This window comes from Rhopalosiphum padi, chromosome 3 (genome assembly GCF_020882245.1).
Source record: "Rhopalosiphum padi isolate XX-2018 chromosome 3, ASM2088224v1, whole genome shotgun sequence".
NCBI classification, from domain to species: Eukaryota; Metazoa; Arthropoda; class Insecta; order Hemiptera; family Aphididae; genus Rhopalosiphum; species Rhopalosiphum padi.
Window position 1 is genome coordinate 44,056,546 of NC_083599.1, and position 21,736 is coordinate 44,078,281.

Below are 21,736 nucleotides of genomic sequence, written 5' to 3' on the forward strand. Positions count from 1 at the left end.
ATTTTAATAAAATTATTATATAATGTATACATATACTTTTAACTTTTATTATAAATATATGCTTAGTAATAATGATAATATATCATGGCATCATTTTTTCGAGTATTATCGACTACAACTACACTGATTGCATTAAATATTAATATCAATGATTCAAACAACAATTTATGGACTATATTATAATTAATTAATAAATGATTATCATCAATATTTATATTTAAAAAAAAATTCCATGTTTAATACAATTATTATAACTAATCCAGTCTAAAAAATAGAAGGAATTGATTTTAAAAAAGTTTCCATATACGGACTTGGAATATGAATGAATTTTATGTATTATATTTTAATAATTAAATATGCCACAATTTACGTAATTTACATCGATTTGTGGCACTAACATTTATCAACAGCCTTGGCAAATTGATATATGTCGCATTCGTAGTTATATATGTATACAAATGAATAAAAAAAAGACCCTTATGACCGCCCGCTGCTTTATATACACCTGCTTTTAGAAAGCAGCTGGACATCGACTGCATCGAGCCCATCGAGGCATCAACTATCTATTCATCTAGTATCCAAATTATTAAACGGACAATGTATTATTCGTCAAAAAGTTTTTTTTTTTTTTATAAATATTTCAATAACAGTAATTTATTCAAGTATTATTTAATTAATAATACTTGAATAAATTATTAATGTCGTTTAAACAATCGCTTATGGAATATAAAATGTATTATATCATATATTTATTATTTACTATGCCATAATGCCATAATAAATTATTATACACTACCAGATTCGTGCTGACGCTAGCCAAATTTTAATTTTGTAAAAATGACAAACGTCAAAATGTATTATATTTAATATCAGTTAATATCAAAATTCAAAACTATATCATTACGAATTTTGTTATATTTTTTTTAGCGGATCGCCTCCGATGTAACAATATTTCTAAAAGGGTTATAAATTGATCATGATTTAATTGTAGTTAGGAGTGATGTTTTTGGCATCGAGTCTCCGCGGAAATACGTGTAGGCATAAAGCAATATAATATAACTGCGTATAAAGCAATATTTGTCACGTTTTTGCGCGCCCCTGCAGTAGTTGTGTACGACTGTTATTTTTCAAACTCAAGCATCATACGTATATAGCATTCTTCGTACATTAATATGCGTCGTACATGGCATATTATTATATCGCACCCTCCGAGAAATGTGGTTCCAGTAATACGAAAACCACGCCCTGCTGGCCATCGACTACCCCACCCTCATACCAAACTATCGCACAAACACGCACTCGCCACCCGGCGTTTACCCGCTCGTCGCATTCTCAACCCGTGCGACTGCTCGTTCGTCTCTCGTTTTCCCGCGGCGCGGTGGGTCGCTTTGTCAAGCGTGTGCATAGCTCGAGCATATATATACATTGTATTATATTATGTACAATGGACCAACAATACCCTCCGAAGACCCTGCGGTCATCATTTCGCCACCATCGAATGTGCAGTTTGGTCTTGTGCAGCAGAAACATCGCACGCATTTTGTACGTATTGCTTTAGTTCCGCGATTTTTCTGCAAAATAACACTATTATCATATTATAACAATATCATTGTAATATTAAAATATTATTGTATGTACACGCGCTGCATCAGTGAATCGTCTTCGTCTCTCTTCGTATAATATCATAATGTACAGTTGGTTCGATGAACGGCTTAGTGCGCGTCACACAGCGTCCGTTCATTGTTATAAATCATAGGCAGTTATATTGTCGTCAATTCGTTCGCGTCCACGCACATTTTTCTGGAATGATGTCATCCGCCTCAATAAAATCTTACATTACGATATCTGGTAAGCCGTGATTGTTTTATTTATTTATCATAATAATACACCGTACACCACATTATACTAGAAATATGATCAGGCGCGGATCCAGCCTACATTAACGGGAGGGGCGGACTATAAATTTCTATACATATTAACTATTTACCTACTGTTAAATACGAGCATATATATATATATATATATATACAATATTACTTAATGCAATTATTTCTTATTGTTTATAATGAATACTTTTTTTTCATTAGTTGAATTGAATGTATTTATTGACTTATTTACAAATAAAATTACCCTTTTATTGTCAGCTACATTTTTTTAAATTTCATGATAAAATATTATAGTATACAAATTTCAATATTAAAACATGTAGTAGTTACAAATCATATTACAAAGTCCAATCTTCTATTTACACAAGATAACACAAAATATTAAATTTAAATAACACTTTTTTTGATACAGCCAAGGGTGGGTGGGAGGCGCATCTATCGCCTCCTACTGGATCCGCGGGGTTAGGTATGATAATAGTTTGTACCTACCTACATTAGACATTGCGTAGTTATACGTGGAATACGTCAATAATTACATTGATATTGTATATTGTATATTTATTCATTTATTAGTTTATTGTCAATTGAATATAATAAATTAATAAACCTTTTATTATTGTATAGGTATCAGGTACCTGGCGGCGTCGCGGAGGGAATGCGAAAGCAGTTCCCGCGGCGTCGTCGGTTATACATTGGAAAAAAAAAAGGTAACAGGTACCTATAGTGACTAAGATATAAATACGTTTCAAAACATCTTTACTAATAATAGTATGGTGCTATATTCATATCTTTAATTGGTACTCGACTTTTTCTTTAGTATGGAGGGTAATAGCGGAGTTTATTACAATTTATTTTTGTGTAACTCAACTACTTTTTTTTTTACTGGACATGGGACGGTAAGCTAATGTCCAAATTAATTTTCTTTAAATGTAGATTTGAATTTTATATTATGATACTACATTATTACTGCTGAGTGTCGACTTATTAATTGAAAAATGTAATGAATGTAAAGGTACCTAAGTTTAAAATTTTTGATTTTAGTTTAGTTTATTTGGCAGTTTGTTTATTTAGTAACACACCTGTGCGGTTTCTATTGTTACAATTATCATGCCGGTTGCGGTGACCCATTCCACCTCACCCGCGCCAACGATCCATCCTCGCCGGACACAATAATAATTCTATCATATTTATATTGCTTTTTTTAACAGTTTTTAGTTATCATTGATCGTAGTTATTGCATTTTTGTTTTTTAATTAACAACTAAATCTATAAACGGTGAATATAATGGATTATATTTTTAATACAGCAGATTTGTTGTATTAAAAAAAAGAACTGATGCCTAGAGCCGTGGATTTTGTTAAATAATATTTCATTCGGAAAAATGTCTTAATCATTAGATTTAACTCCTTTACTTATTTTTTTTTCCAATTTGAGCACTGTCACTTCGTATTAAGACTAATAGCACAATGCGTGAAAACGATTTATAAACTATCAACTATTTTATTATAAACCATACTGTATACCTATTACACAAATATATATATTATACAAAGATATTTATTTTGACACTTTGCTAATTTGTGTTTTCAATGGGTGCGTTATCAGATGTCATTAAAAATAAGAATATACCTACATACATATAAAATAAAAATAAAACATACAAATGGATAATAGGAATGCGTTCAAGTTAAGTATACGTAGGTAAATAATGTGTTTTTAGCAATTAGTTATATTAATATTATCTATTAAATAATAATGATATTATAATTGATTGTTAAAAACACACAGTATGTACAGATTATAATACAACGATTTTCGAATATTATGAACATACATTTTTTATACATTAGCAATTTTGGAATAGTTTTTTTTTTTTATTAATCTTATATTAGGATATAGAATTTAAGAAATTTTTTTTATTGTTTAAATTATGGTGTTCTAAAAATTTTTGTCAGTAAATTACTTCTATGTACAAATTAAGTAAAAATCACACTATCCTACAGGCTGTATCAAAATAATACGTGATGTTACAATATACGCAATTCAGATTCTTTCATCTTAGTATCCTCAAACGTGTCTACAATTTACAAAATTAAAAATTGTCAGTCAAAGTAGTATATTAAATATAATGAAATAAGTAAACATTTTTTTACCATAGTGTCATAGTGCATATATTATAAATATTTTATGTTTTTCACTAAATTTATTTGATAAACATTTAAAACCTTTTTAGCCAATAGGTATATACATAAATTCTGTCATATCTATTATAGGTATTAGGTAGGTAAGTATTAAAGTAAAAAATACAACAATTTATTTTTTATTAGTGAGCAAATTACTACTGTTTAGAACATAAAGATTTATTATAAGTATTCAATGGTTAATTTGTAATAGGTACTTACTGACAATTTATGAAACTATTTTGACTGGAAAAGTTGGCCTATCTAACTTAGGATAAGTTGCTTTCATAATCATTGAGTTCACTACACAATACATTGGCCATTTAGATAAATTCACATTATCACAGTTTAAAATCCAAGTAAATGGTATCACAGAATATTTGTTCTCTTACGACCCACTGAAAAATTGTAAAATATGCATTTAAACTATAGGTACAAAACCATAAAGGTTAGGTAGGTGGTACTTAAATTAATAAACTTGGTGCATGATTGCATAAATAATAAAATTTGAAATTTAACATAAATCTAGATATAGGAAATTAATTTTTCCTGTTAAATTAATACCAATCTAACTTGAATTTAATAAAACATCGAAAAATTACATTTTTAATATTTAAGTAAGTAATCAATTCGATTGGTCGATTTTAATCCAAGAAAAAAAAAACGAAAAAAAATCTTTAAGGGCTACGGGTTAGACCACCCTAAATAATATGTTATAATATAAACATTTAGATTTACAAATACTTCTATAGGTACATGAATAAATTATTAAAATTTAGCTGTTTTAATAATTTATAGGTAGGTCTCGTATAGTTTAATAAGTACTAATTTAAAAATTGTTATTTCTTCAAATATGTCGAAGTCTAAATTAGTAAATTCAATTTTAGTAAGTAGATTACCTATTATAAAATAATATATTACCTGTTTCGACAACATCGTGTGTCTATAGGTCTCAACGATCACTTTGTATACACACTATTGATATAATTTTTACGTATTTAAATTAGCCGTAACATACGTCAGGTTGTAACAGTATTGTAATTGTAGCGACTGGACAAAACTTGGCCGAAATCGAACTGATAAATGATGAGTATCTATACTATATCTCTTTGTTTGAATTGGGATGTCACGGCGACACGACGATTGCCGCAATTTCATTAAAACTTAATTTTATAATTTCTTTTTATAGTCTTACACTATAGATAATATTAGATAATACTTGCATATATCCCTATGATATCTCAGAGACCTCGCTTTGTATCAATTAAAATTATAATTTTGTTACATCTATAAGTAATCACATAGTAAAATTATCCCAGTAATTGCATGGAAACAATATTTATGTATTATTACAAATGGCCGTCTCATAGAACTCTATTTGTGATGTCACTAAGTTTAAACTATATAACTATATAATTGCACACAGGGATAATGAGTGTTTATAGAGACTTTCAATTAAGCTCATGTGTAATCTCATCTTCCATTATAATAACATTCTAATTGCCTAATAAAAGCTGACTAATTTACCTGCAAAGGCCACCGGTTGCATTCTCGCGGACGTAGATCGAAACGTCGTGGTCGTTTGCGATACCGATCGCGATAAGAATGTCAACAGTATGTCGACAAGTACTCCCCCCGAGACCACGAGACGTGCCCGAACTACCAGTTGCTACTCCGTAGGTGGGGTGGCTATCCAGTCGGAGGTCACCTCCATGGATTCGATCCACCTCTCCACTACGGCCAGCCCTACTTCCAGCGTAGGGGAGGGAGGCGTTGAGTTGGCTATCGCTTCGGCGACTGTTGATCTGGTGTGGCTGCTGTCGCTGTTGTGGCTGGAAGTGATCTTGTCTGTTCAGCACGTCGTGGTGCTGGTAACCCTACGCCATTTGCCAAGGTTTCACTCACCCGAGTTGTTCTGCCCTAGGCCTTGCGTCCTCGTGCTACGGAATATTCGCCCAAGTGGAACCCCCGGCTCGATTAGGACCCACGCCATCGGAACAACCTTCTGGCTTCAGACATTCTAAGTCAATCATTGAATCTATACATTTTTTAAATTTGTGATATTAACATAACTTACAAAACTCTTATATTCATTGTTTTTTTACCAATGCATATATTATTTAAATAAGCCAAATTCTAATAATTTAGTAATAATAACAATTTGTCTGATTTTGTATATAAAAAATCGTAAGTCACTATTGTGACTACATATTTCATTAGTTTGATTTATTCTGTCTAACATACACATAAGAAAAATTATTAGGTTTTTTTTTATTATTTATATAGGTACATATTACATATTTTATTAATTTATTATAAATAATTGTATAAAAAAATATATATATATTAGCTATTAACTCTAATACGTTCTCAGTATAAATTCCAATCAAATGAATAGTCGAGGTATAAATAAAAAAAATAATAACAGTAGAATCATGCGTCCCCAATTTGAGCATTGATATTCGTTTAATATGGTATGATATAAAATTATTTAAAATATAATAAACTAATAAGTTATTAGTAATAAATAATACAAATATTTTGTAATAGATGAATATTTGTAAATTATTTAAAATCAGTGTTTAATGGTAAAATTAAATTAATATTGCATACGTATTTTGTGCTCTATTTTTGTTAATAAACTTATCAATTGTTTTAAATTTAGAAACAATGATTACCATACTACTGTTTTTGGCTATACTACACACCGGATTGGCGGCCATCGCTGGATACGAAGAAGTGGAAAACAAATTCCTTACAAAATTAGGTGAAATTTATATGATACATTAATTACTACAATAACTAATCCAAAAATGATAAAATGAATATAATTTTGATAATTATTGTTTTATTATAAAGGTTTAAACCAAAGACCTGTGGTAGAGAAAAATTTGAAGATACCATCTGCCACAATGGAGCTGTATAATTCTATGGCAAATTCAATGACAACACACTTTCCTCTTCCTGGTTTGCACACAACTTCCGCTAATACTGCTAAGACATATTACAATAAAGGTAATAGTTTTTTTATGTATGGATACCTACATTTTATATATTTATACAAATTAAAAATTGCTTACCTATATAATATATTACAAAGAAATTATAATTTATGCTTTAAATCTTTGAATTTTTTATTAAAATATAATAGATTAATACTAGTATAAATTTGATGAATAGTGAGTACCTATAATGATAATTTAATTATATTTTTATAGGATCAGCTCCATTAAATGCTAAATCTAAAAAATATAGGCTACAGTTCGATATAGATTTTATACCGGAAAAAGAACAGATTAAAGCTGCTGAAGTTCGTTTTACTATGATATACGATAAAGTTCTACAAAATGAAGAATTTATTCATGTAATTATGCATGATATAATTCAACCTGGCACGAAGGGCTTTTCAAAACCTATTCTCAGGTAATTATAAGTAAACAATATTATTATATTTATATTATTTAATAATCGCTAAATTTAAAAAATATTTACTCATAGAATTATCGATTCGAAATCAATTAGTATGTCAAATGTTTCAAAGTCAGAAAGTTTTGATGTAACTCCTTTCGTAGAAAGACTGTCGATGAATAAGTTTAAAGAAAACCATGGTTTGCTAGTACAATGCGTCACGTCTGATAGTCAGACACATTTGCTCAACGTGTTTGATTTTGTGTCACCTGAAAAGACTTTACTACTTGTCTACACCGACGACGGAACAAGTAATAATAATGTTATTTTAACTATAGAGCTAACTTAATTAATATTTTTATATAGATAAGTAAATAAAAAATGAACTCGTGAGATGTGATGGGTTTTTCCAAGCGCTAGAGTTTCTAAATGCTTTTAAACTCAATTTTTTATTCGAATTCATTTGTAACTTACTATACAACCATTGTCTCGGCAGTCGCCAATGTAAAGGTCCATTTTATCTACGATTTATTTATTTTTCTTATTATTTAATCATTACTCATTAGAACTTTGTCTTCATTGTTGGTAATCGTAATTTTTCAAATTCTGTATGACGACGTAATAAGAACTGATTTATATTTGTTTGGTGCCTTCCTGGCCTCTGCTCTATCATTTTTAAAGAAATATATAAAAATACACCCCGGCATGGTTATTACGATTGAATCGAATACAATATTATGTAGACATGTACACGAAATATAATATTATTGTTGTTACGTTATAATGTCAATTGTTATTATGATTCAATGTGATAATAGTAATATGACGTCATTGAATGTTTGTGCAGGCGAGAAGAGCACGCTGGAACGGATGATGCGACGCAGCAAACGGTCGGCCGTCCAACCGGGTGGGCCGCATAAGAAGACGAAAAAGAAGATCTGCCAGCGGTATTCGATGTACGTGGACTTCAAGGAGGTCGGGTTCAACGATTGGATTAGGGCGCCGCCCGGGTTCGATGCTTTCTACTGCCACGGTAAGTGTGCGTTTCCGTTGGCCAGTCACATTAACGCATCCAATCACGCGGTCATGCAGACGCTGATGAACTCCTACAACCCGACGCTGGTTCCGCTGTCGTGCTGCGTACCGACCAAGCAGAGTTCGCAAACGTTGCTCTACGTGGACTCCGATGGAAAGTTGGTGGTGAAAAACTATCCGGACATGTCCGTGGACGAGTGCGGGTGTAGATGAGGCCATTGCATACACATTATTACATTATGTCACGACTACACGCGTCCTACTCAATGATATCGTTGACACTGTATATATCAATGTTCATGTTTTTGTACATTATATTTCCGGCTATTTTTTTAATTCAAACATTAACGCACACCTAACCTTTACAGCATTGTTTACCTTATCGTCTTAGTCTGTAATTAGGCGTGTTCGTTTCGAAAACCATCATAACAGCATCTGTACGACCTATCGCATTTGTTTTAGATAATACTTTGTTGGTTTTTATTTTTCAACGATTAATTATTACATGACACTTATACAATATACACGTATCATTGCATAATATAATAAATAATGAAATTAAGATTGTGTAATAATATTTAATTAAGTTAATATAATACTGTATATTATATTTAAGTAAATAACAACATGTATCTATTTGTCAATGTACCTACTTCTAATAGGTAATTAATGTATTTATTTTTATTTTATCTTATAAATGTTATTTAGGCTTGTAAGTTAGGTAAAAATATGCATTAGGAACCCATAAAATATTAATTTATAGCATTAATTGTATAAAATGTCTTTCAAAAAATATAATTATGAGGGTGCATAAAAACGTTAAGTTTGGCGTGGTACCGCTATGGAAGCAACTACTAGAAGACTGCCACCAGTTCTTCAAATCGAAGCAAAAGCTAAAATCAGTGCATTACTCTCGGATTTGGAGATGAAAGCTTACTATCTTTCTACTGAACATAATGTTTCTATTGCTTCGCCACATCAAAGTACCAGCTTATCCAACTCCCTCAATGATACAGCAAATATGACGCTAACTGCACATAATATTGCCTCACCACTTCAAAGTACTTCTTACCAAACAAACAATATGACACCAACTGTGTCTCCTAGCAAACCAATGGATTTTTCAACTTGCCAACATCGTATAATTACTCATTGTACAACAGACACATCAACTTCTGGAGGTCAAATTGAAATCTTTGGAATCGATAACAATTTATATACTTTTCAATAATTTTTTTGCAGTTGTTTAAACATTTTTTTAAAAATGTGTAATATTTTTTTAATATTGAAAAAAGTTCAATAAACAGTAATAAACCATTTCTTTTTAAATTATGAATATATAACTTATATATATTATGTTTACTTACTTTAGGGTGATTGCTAATCTTTCATCCGGTGGGATACAGCGCCTGAAATTTGTGTCTTGCTTTTGTAGTTGTGGCAGCATGTCCAGTAATTCAAAAAATTTTTTCGAACTCATTCTAAAATATTTAAAAAATTTTAACTCATCTTGAAGGAGGTCTGGAAATAACGTATGAAATTCTCCATGCTCGTCTCTTTTTGTGTTGATGTTATCAACCCATAACCGTTTTTTTCGCCTTCTTTTCCTCCTCTGCAATACTCGCCATTATAAATAGTTCCTCGTCGGATGAAAAGTCCATGGTAAAATTGCAATATTGGTGTAATAACAAATTTAATTAAAAAAAAAAATACTAATGAAAGAAAAATCACGATCAAATACACTATACTATAGCATAAATGTAAAATGCAGATTGACGACGACTGTCTGACGATTACCGGGAGGGTAGAAGGAATATATACGTATCTAGTGTGCGTGACGCTAACGTTCCGTCACATCACGTCTCCGACCGTCACCGTGCCGTAACGTGACGTGACGTAACGTAACGTATCTGGTGTGCGCGCTGCTTAATACATCGGACCGTCGATGAATTGTAGAACAGTAAAAACATGAAATATTATTCGCTTTATTTCCAATAATTTGAATATTTTTAAAAATATAACCAAATAAAATCATTATTTTCAATCTAAATGTGGTTATTTTCCAAATTATCTGATAATATACTCAAAAATAGCACTAAAAACCTTAAAATGGCAAATAGCAATAAAAATCATAAATATGCAAAAAATGGCAAAATAGAATTTCGTGTATGACATCAGATAAGTGTGAAACATATTTGTATCTTACTTTGGGTGTTCTAGGACAAACCAAAAAAAATATGCATTTGCCACAACTTCCGAGCCCTGTTAATAACGTTTACAATTCAGTTGTTTTAAACATTAGTTAGGTTAGATCGAGAAATTAATAAATTACAAAATAAGATTTGTAGCTGCACTTGTACATGCTGGTGTTTACAATCTAAATTTATGTACTGGTTATTATGTTCTTGTTGTCTCTACATTAAAACATTTAACTAAACTGTTTTGTTAAAATCTATTCGGTTATTTTTTCCGTGTTATAATGTGTTCCTGCAGATATATAACTGTATTATTTTACATTTGTTATGTTATGATAAAAATTAAAAGATTTAATTATTTCCGGTTTGGTCACCGTTCATAAAAAAAATCAGTTACATTTTGTTTTCAATATAATTTATTTACTTTAAACGGAGATAAAAACAATACTGGCTTAAAACATTGTGCTTGCGACTAATCTTATTTTCAATACATTAAATTGTAAATAAGTTTTCTAAAACATTCATATTCTCGTACCAGTTAGCATGTACTTAAATATCATAATAACTTAAAAAGTTTACCTTTGATTTTTAAACTATCAACTACAACTGAGAAATACCTGTGACGAAATATTTATCAGAATTAACAATAATATAATGAACAATATCACTAGTATTCTGATGACACGTGCCAAAAGTAGACAGTATTTGTGCGATGTATGCGGCATGACATTCACTCCGAACAGTCATCTATCAATGCGTCGACGGACAGGAACGAGAGTGAAATGCTATTTGTGCGATGTTTGTCACTAACAGTGAATTGATGGTAAACCCGCGTACGCACACGGGTGAAAAATCATAACCCGTGTAACGTGTATGATAAGTCGTTCACTCGAAACGGCAATCTGAAAGTGCATCGCGGACGCATACGGGTGAAAACCCGTGCTTGTGTAACGTGTGTGATAAGTCGTTCACTCAAAACAGCAACCTGACAGTGCATCGGCGAACGCATAAGGATGAATAACCGTACTCGTGTGACGTATGTGATAATCGTTCACACAGCAGCTCCGCCTCCTCATCCGGTAATATCTCCATATCGACCGGTATTGAAGTGGCGGTGGCCGGTTGTTCCGTGGCCTCGGCTTGTCCGTTAGGCATTGCCATCTCCGGGGCCTTGGCCTCGGGGACAGGCATGTTGGTTGCCTCCAGCGACTTTGGGCCTGGTGCCGGTTTTTCCAGGCGGTACTGTTGGGAGGTAGTGGGTTCGGCGGCCTTTTTCTGTCCCCGGTATTCCCGCATTCGAGCCTGGTTCCGGCGTTGCCTCGAATTTTGTGGTGACGCTGTTGTCGTCTGTTCTGCCGGTGACCTTTGGGCACTTTTCTGGTCCTCTTTACTCGTCGCGGGCGGTGCTGGCGGTATGGACAATCTTAGTCGTGGGACCGGTGCTGCCATGAGTGGTTGAGGGGGTGGTCGGAGCAATCGTGCGGACTGCGGCATCGGGGACGGTCGCGGTGTGCCAGCTGGCTGTACTTGGGCTCCGGGACCTGTCGGTTACCGCTGGTGTCAGACCCACGTTGATCACCTTGCGGAAGACCGCCGTGCGGTCGTCCCACCCGCGGGTGTAGGCTGCCCACAGTACCGGGTCCCGGCGTAGCTCTGCCGTGGACATCTGGCGCACCCGTACCGCCGTAGTCGCGTGGGCGGCTGCCTCCACGTTCGCGGCCTGCAGTAACTGCTGGCTGCGTTCCAGAGGCTTGCTGTAGGGGGGTGGTGGCTGTTGATCACTTGTCCATTATGTTGCTGTTGTTGGCTGTGTGCGGGCAATGATAAAAAAAAAATAACCAATAATTATTGTTACCTGTCGTTATCTGTTTGTGGTGTTGTTGTGGTGTGGGTGTGGTGTGGGTGTCGCGCGTTTAAGACATGACACGAGAATTTTGCGCGGTGGTTGTTGATCCGTGAGGAACACGCCTTTTCCTACGCCTTTGTGTAGTCAGTAAAAACATAATTGTTCTTTTTTTCCGCGGCGTGCCTGGAATTGCGCGCCGGTGTGTCCGGTGTCCCGTTGTCCACTATGTCTCGCGTGTCGGGGTCATTTGCCTGCCACGTCACGAGCATAGCATGCGTTATGGTGGGCTCGTTAATGGTGTTGCCCGGGTCCGTAGTGGCGAACAGGTTGTCGATCGGCGTGCTAGTAATGGTGGTGATTTGGGTGGTGGGTACTCCTACTAGCCGTTCCTTGAGGCGGTCCTCGTCTACGGGGGGTCCTGGGGCTGGGTTGCGGGACAGCATATCAAGTGCCTCATTCTGTACGCCGGGCACGTGTGTGGTTTTGAAGTCCAGGTTGGCCAGTTGTAGTGCCCACCTGGTCAACTTGGAATTGGTGTTTTTGGCCCGGTGGAGCCATGTGAGGGCTGAGTTCTCTCCACGACCGATCAACGTTATAGGAATACGAAGGTGCGCGAAGTCGAGCGCCACCTCAATTCAGTGGTAAACAAAACCACATCGAAAACACTATGCGAAGAACTATACGGGTACCAACCACGATACCAAGGAGGGAACTTACATTCTTTGAGCCGAACCAAAAACGACAAGACGGAAACGTCGGAACAATATGCCAAGGTACGTGACACGGTAGTGAAACGTCAATATGATTGAAGACATCACGATCGTGTACACTTCAATATTGGCGAAGTGGTCGTCATGCTGAGACAATCTGTGCCCGGACAGTCGACGAAATTTCAAAGTACCGTGAGAGGCCGTTGCAAATTATAGAGGTCCTTCGGCAGACACATACCGGGTGGCGGAACTAGCGTCCGATGGTACGTCTACGCAACAACTACGAAAGAATTATAGTCGCATTTCTGTACACAGATTAAAATGTTGGCATTCCCTATGTATACTTTTTTCGCCTAAATATATGTTATAAGCTATTTATTGTCTTATCGAAATATCGAATCAAAAATGTACACGCACCGTTTTACTTAATACGATTTGATCTACGAGTGTACGATTGATACGTTTGTATGTCAGTGTGTGAACAGTTATAACATACGAACAACAGTGTTGCTGCTCACGGCATTTTTTTCTTTTCTTTTTTTACTTTAATTTATTATTTATATTTAAATGGAATTAATTGAAACAACAAAAAAGAAGCCATCTTTAATTGACGGTAGCGGGTTTCAATACCGACAACATCGCAAAAATAAAGATGGAACCATTAGCTGGTTGTGTATAAAGTTTATACAAAATATATTAATAATAAACCATAAAATATTTATTTCAAATGTCATACCTATACATAAAAAAAAATATACTTATTTCATAAATCTCATATACTAAAACAAAAACAAAAATATTATAAAAATAAATCTTTTTTTATATTATGTTTTGTAAATTAAATCTATTCTTCTGTCTTTGAGTAATGCAAATTTGTCAATTATTTTTTCATAAAATTTTTCATCATTTTTTGATAAAGTATTTATTAGATCCTTCTCAATAGAAATTGTAGCTAAGGAAGATAATCTTTCTTAAAAATTTCAGGATATTAGGGTTGTTATTGTGCCCAAACGTTTGCCTAATTTTAGTAAAAAACAGTTATAAATGGTCTTGCGAAAATTTAAATGTTAAAAGATATTTGATAATTAGAAATTAAGGTTTACAGTTTTGACCAATGCGCGACAGTAGCGTATTTATGGGGGATAGATCCCCCCCCCCATTGGCCTTTTTTTACTTGATAGGTTTAATAATATCGTACATATATTACAGAAATACAGAATAAAATTATTGAAAACGCTACATTTTATTATAATGAAATTTTAAGAATTTGGTAATATTATGGTTCATGACCGTAGTCAATACACAATTTACTGCTAAATATATATGTGATTAAAAATAATTCGTATTGTAAACCGTAAAATTCCGTCAATCGTCATTATTGTCAATAACAATCCAGCTATTATAATGCTTTTAATAATAAGCGTTTGGTTGCTATTTCAAAACATATTGCAAGGCAAAGGTATATTTATATAAAAACATTCTAAACAATAAGTTCTAATAATTAAATGGAATACAAATAATAAAAAAAACTTAAACACTAAATACAAATTATTACTTATTTTTATAATATTTATTATTGCATTAGTTCATTTTTAATTTAGCATAATAATTCACTATTCATTATAATCGAACACTCGTGTTAGTGCCAATGCCGAATTTCCACCTAGGCAAACTATAGTCAGCTGCCTAGCGGTCTTTACTCTTTACCTTCCCAGGGTCCAGGCCCCCCGGCCAAGTACCAAAAAAAGGGTCCTTTCTTAGTAGCTGTATTGAGACCCTGAGACCCTTAAGTTCGGAGCATGGTGCATTATTTTTTACTGTTTTGATTTTTCGTTCTATACATATACCTATATTTGTATACTTATCAATAAGCACTACTATTGTATTCTTATGATTTATTCCATTTTATGAAAAAATGACAATGAATCAATTTTTTAAAAACGGTAGTAATGGTAAGTGTACCCCCCCCCCCCCCGGTAGAGAAAATTATATATTTGCCAACGTATATCCCCTCCCTTTACAAAATTCTAAATACGCCATTGATGCGCGATGGACACGTATCAAGACCGTGTGATATAAGAGTGAGTATAAGACGCGTATGTGTTCACCATACATCGAATTGAATACAACACGCGCTCGAGCACCTCTGACAGTATTATTATACTCTAATAATAAATAGTTCTTTAACCAAGTTTAATACTGATTTGACAGCAGTCACAAAACCTATAAATAATAAAAGAAAATTATATAAAATTGACATTATGTAAATATTATATTTGCTTACCAATTACAAACGTTTTTCAAGAAATTGAATGAATTGGTGTTCCTTCAATACCTGCCAGGCTTAATAAATAATCAACCAATGGTGTTATCTCATTTTCCACTAGTTCCAAATTATTTCAATATTTTTTGAATCCCTTACCAAATGGAAAACATGAATTGAGGAAATCAAATATTCTATGAATCACTCTTATGAATTTTTCGGTTGCTTCACCTATAACAAAATAAATTAGTTTATTATTATTTATTTAATACAAAATATAACATAGGTATAATAATGTCTATAATGTCTAATAATCATAATAGTATTATAATAAAACTCATTATCATCAAATGCAGGGTCATTTAATGTTTTAAAAAAACTATATTGCATCAGCTATAGATTAACTTATTGTCTGTGCTGCCATTTAAACTTTCATAATATTTTTCCTCCGGTCATTGTGAGCAGATATCAATTTATTAGTTAAATGCACGGACTATAAGATATACAGGACTGGCAACGGAGTATTATTAGGATTATTATAAGGATATTATTATCAGTGGAAACCAAATGTTTCCATATGGTACAGTACAGACACAGTTGTAGACTTGTAGTTGTTAGTTGTACAACCTAATTGACTTTTGTTAATTTTAAATCATTGGACATACAAAATAGTTTTGTTATCGAAACCATGCTATCGGCAACATAATTTATGTATTAATAACTGAATAAATATAATTATACTAATAAAATGTTTAGTTAATCTCGCAGAGTTATTATGCTTGTCTAGCAAACTGTTATGCTAGTATAACATACTAATATTGTCATAGTTCATACTTCATATACGTAGAAATCTATTTTGTTACCAAAACTAACTTTTATGTAACAAGTATTGAGTTATTTTAGTTACTGTAACAATAATTTTATTTTATTGATAATACCAGACATTCTTATTGAGCATAAAATTCTTTAAGTTAAAGTTACAATATTATTAAGTAAAATGTACTACAATTACTAGTTACACCAACAACATAAATTGTTATTAGAGAAAATTATTCTATAATTTTTTATGATGCAAAATATTATGTGTAGCCTGTGTAGGTAATACATAATTTACACCTATAATCACAGAAATAGTTATTAGCTTATTAAATATTAGATACAAATAAAAATAAAACGGCCATAAAATATATTCATAATACAAAAGATTTTATTCAACATTAATTACAATTTATTTATACACAACACTCACAAATATAGATATACAAAATTTAAATTGTTATACATTATAGCTAAATACTTATTACTTAACACATTTTTAAATATATAAGTAGGTACATTAAACATATACAATAAATATATATACAAATAATTTACAGTTAATAAATAAATAAAAGAAACAAAAAAATTATATATTTTTAAAATTATTATAAAGAATCTCTAACTGTCACATATTTACTTCCATCAAAAGCTCGGTGTTGGTGAGTTGCGGCCCGATCCCTAAATAACGTACGAACTGCGGCCCGTGTTTATGAAACAGACGTGCGAGTTGCGGCAATTTGTTTTTTTTTGTAAAAATGGCAAAATGTATGGTAATTTATGGTAAAATTAATTTTAATATTTATGTAAAATATGTAAAAATGTAAAAATATTTATTGGTTGGGCAAAAACTTAAAACTTAATGATTTGCCGAAATCAAACTGCTCTATTTCTTTTTGTGCTAGCTTTGTCATCTGTTGTCTTATAAATGCTTCTTTTTCACATATTTTCTTCGTTTTTATTCCATTGCTTCTACATTTGATATACGTTTCTGATTGAATTTCTACTAACACATCAATAAAATTATAGATGTTAGGATGACTAGAGTAGAACGATGAATTTAGGTGTGAATGAAAACTTTCACAGCCGTTAGTGGTACGGTTACAGCTAGCAGAGAACTGTGCCCAAATATTTGGGGGAAACATAGCATCCGGGGATATATAGTTTTCGAAAACATAGTCGGTAAATTGTACAACCCGATCATCTTTAGCGGGCAGTATTGCTAAAAAGTCATCCGTGAAACAATCAATGACGTTGTCAGAGTCCAAAAATGGCAAACCAAAAAAAAATTTTGAAAAATAACTTTCATCTGTATTTGTGTTATACATTTTCGCGAGTCCTAAACTTTGAATTTTCCTCCACCAACTTTGCCCTAGGTGAAATCGACATCCACTTATTTTAGCATTAGGGAAGACTTCCGCTACAGCACTGTGGATAGCTTGTTCAAAATCTATAACAACTTTAGTAGGAGAGCACGTTAGACCAATGGACATGGAATGGCAAATTAAATGTTGAAATGCACACTTGTACGTGGTATTACACTTGTCGGGTAGTAAAAAAAACACTAGAGGTAAATATACATCATTTTTTAGGCCATGGATGGTAAAAAGTTGATAAAAGTGTTTAGGGCAGCTTTTGAAAGTTCCATCTACGTAAAATTTATTTACATCGCACAGCACTTTTATGTTTTGTATAGTAGAAAAACCAATTATACGATTTTCTTTGTCGTTGATAAACAAAAATGGCTCACCTATATTAGTTTTGATATTCATAGACTCTAAAGCAGCATGTAATTCTTTAATGCATTTTGGCAGAGGGGGGTGTACAAATGAACGGGCACGATGAACATTGTGTCTAATTAATGATAAATCATTCGTTGTCAAAGTCGATATATCGCCTTTCTTCAATTCTGAACGAATTAATTTTGAAGGTTTGCAAGAAATGTCTTCTATGGCTTTTCTTTTCAGAGAATTACTTAATATTTGCCTATTCAGGACTTTTTCGTCGTTTTTATTGTGGTTATGATTAGTATTACTGTCAACTATTTTATTTAAAGGAGATAATTTTAAAAAGCACTTACAACTTTTGACACTGCAAGGCCACCTCTGTACATCGTGTTTTAGTGTTTTGTGGAAACGAAATTTGTAGCCTTCGTAGAGAATAATTGGTTTTGATTTTTCACTATTTACGAACTCCATAACGCACTTATAATAAACTGTATAACACATTCAAGTGGTGAACAGACTAATATGTACACAGTAATATTGTTCAAGATATAATATTATTAGCTATCGCGTTATTCCGATACCAAGTTCGACGACCTTTGAGCAGATTAAGCTCGGCAAGTTCAACAGCCGTCCCCTCCTCTCATGCCTATACGACAACCGTGGATATCGATCACGTTCTTATTATTTATTATTATTGATTGTCAGTCATATTATTTTTCTATTTATTTTATTTGGGCACCCGTATTTTTATTATTCATATTGTGTCTGTGTATTTTATACGAGTATTATAATATAATATATATACTGTGAGCACGACGGTGCATATAAAGTAATTAGTTATTTGTTATAATATTGGTCACTCACTCCGTGTACGATAACTTATTATATAGTCTGGGCTTTATTAGCTTGCCATCCTAGGCCAACCGCCTTACGTAGGAGCCTGGTGGTACAAATATTTTTCGTTTGAACTATTGACGTTATGGTATCTACTTTAGATAAGATACTGCCGATACTGCCGGCACAAAATTGAAAATAAAATAATTTACCCGGGCCGCAATTAACTTATTGATAAAATATGACCGGGCCGCAATTCACCGGTCTTCAACACGTAAATGACATGTCGGGCCGCAACTCACCTATAGCCCAAAAGCTATACTTAAAGTGTTAGGTATAGGTGTTATTAATGAATCTTGAAAAATAAAATTCCTATTTGATTCAAGTATATATGTAGCCGCGGTCAGCTCTTATTTTTTTTATATAAATAAGTAGTGCCTTCACGACTGAGGGTAGGCAACATAAAATGAAGCACTACCTATGTGAATATAATTATATTATATATTAGAAAAAAAAACAATAAAATAATAAAGATTAATTTTGGTGCATTTTATTTTGCAATAATGATAACAATAATAATATATTTTTCAACGTATAATGATTTTAGAATAAGTATAATGAATCGTCAGGTAGGTTTACAATTTAATAATAAGGTTGACAAAATTGCCGGCATATAATATAAAAAAAAATGTTTTTTAACAATTATAATAAATAGGTATGACTAGATTAAGGCCCGTCGACCATATTAACACAAATATTTGGTCGATTAATACTCACAGAACAGTTGGGACACACACCTGGTTTTACACCCACGCTACCGCACCAGGGCCTGTAAGTATATCAACAGTAATACAAATAAAACAAGTTGACCCTGCGTACGTGCGAATGTGTGCCTACAACTGTTTACGAAGACTTCACAATACTATAACAATTAATGCAGCCAGGACAGGAGCACGGAGTAAGTGCTGAACACTACTGTCCCCAATAAGTACACCACACCACGTTGAATCACAAAGACAAATCGCTGGTAAACTTCGAGCACCCCAAACTGAATAATAGGAATGAATTTAAGCAATTGATATTGCAATGAACGATAGTTACCAGACGAATTTCTTGAAAAAAACAAAAAAAAGCAAATTCACAACAACGTGGTTTGGGACGACTGCAATTGACATGAAAAACGTGCACATGAACTGTGCGAACACTGTGAATGAAGAGCGCCTTGACGGCCAAGAGAAAAGTGACATTAACGAATAACGGACGAACAAAATACGATGAAAACTATACGAATAGGCTTTCAGTGTCACCACACTAAAACAATGAAAACTGGAAAATCTAAGAACTTTGTGACACTGAAAGCATGACTTAACATAAAGTAACTTTTAATTATAACGAATCTTGGAAAACACGTGATAACGATCACGCAGCTGGCCGGTCGCAAATGGAAACATGATAACGTTTCGCCGACGAGGCTGCAACTGCGGACCACATCGTTATACGCACATGAAAATGATAATACAAAATGACAATAACACAAACATAACAAACTTAAACAATATACATCAATATATTGAGATAGTTCCCAGGCAGTAAGAAAGTCAGCTACATCATTACCAACAGCCATTATTGTAAATAAAAGAGAAAATAATTAAACGCTAAATTAAGACGTTGAACACTTAAACGTGAAACGCGCGTCGCGAGAGAATGATGAATATGAAATATGTTTTTTAGTCTAATCGGATAACTGTGCCGGCGACAAAAATAGATCGCTATACGGTATTAAAAAAATTGTACATATTACAGATTATTTATTATCTACACCAATTATTCGGTGATCGTAACAAAATAAAATGTTTCCATAACCAAACGTTCTGTAAATTATTATTACTAGATTAAGGACTAAGGTTATTTTTATATTTTTTTAAATGTATTTTTTATTCATTATTTAAATGGTAATACAACAAACTGTTTTGTTACCAACATATTATTTTGTGTGAACAATAAACATACATTTGTTACGTATATTAACTAGTTCTGTAAATTATACCAAATATTATGCTAGAATTTTTATTTTGTTAACTCTCATAAATAATTGTAATTATAATACATTTAAAAGTTATTATAACAAAACAATTAAACTAACCAACACGTTTGGTAAAAGCTACAATCTTCTGTTTGTGTTAACGTTTTATCGTCTTACTAACCATTTTAGTCAATTGGTAAAGCAATATTTTTTTCAGTGTATGACATGCATCAGGTATGTAGTAAATCTGCATTAAATACAAATAAATAAATAAATAGTATTTGAGTTTGATTGAAAATATTAATAATTTTTACCTTCTAATCTATGCCAGGAATAATAAAATATTCTACCTGTTGATCATAAGACCCGTGAAGTTTACATCTGAGATGTTTCATAGTAAATAAGTTAGTACTTGTACCATCTCATGTAAAACCCCAAACTCGAACACCAACATCTTATTAACCACATTCATAATAATAGAAATATAGATTGACTTGAAAATAATCTTGTTGCTATTCAGATAACAATACTTTTTTGTTTAATTTATAAGATATATTATCAAATAGTTCATGAGCTTATTTATAATAAAATTAATTATTAGCTTGACAAGAATCTTGTTGCTATTCAATTGACAGTACTTTTTATTAAAGTAACAGTATTTCTTATCAAATTAACATGGTATATTATCGGTGTTATTAGTAATAGTTACCAGGGGCGTCATTTCAGGTTTTTTTCGGGTGTGCGAGGTTTCAAGCAGGCCATTTTGAAATTTCACCAAGCCATATAAAAATAGATATTCAAACGTATATATTG

The 21,736-nt window shown here is 32.7% G+C and overlaps 2 protein-coding genes across 2 annotated transcripts; both read left to right on the top strand.

The window, feature by feature from the left end:
• The first annotated feature begins 1,394 nt into the window (after positions 1-1,394).
• LOC132926614 (protein decapentaplegic-like) lies at positions 1,395-9,031 on the top strand. The gene is made up of 6 exons (XM_060990988.1): positions 1,395-1,848; positions 6,732-6,833; positions 6,926-7,081; positions 7,285-7,489; positions 7,565-7,785; positions 8,322-9,031. The coding sequence occupies exons 1-6, from the start codon at positions 1,704-1,706 to the stop codon at positions 8,720-8,722; spliced, it is 1,230 nt and encodes a 409-aa protein (XP_060846971.1). The 5' UTR covers positions 1,395-1,703; the 3' UTR covers positions 8,723-9,031.
• A 207-nt stretch (positions 9,032-9,238) lies between these two features.
• Positions 9,239-10,815, top strand: LOC132925087 (uncharacterized). The gene is made up of 3 exons (XM_060989511.1): positions 9,239-9,736; positions 9,882-9,961; positions 10,730-10,815. Exons 1-3 carry the CDS (start codon positions 9,351-9,353, stop codon positions 10,813-10,815), a joined length of 552 nt encoding a protein of 183 aa, XP_060845494.1. The 5' UTR covers positions 9,239-9,350.
• Positions 10,816-21,736: the final 10,921 nt, after the last annotated feature.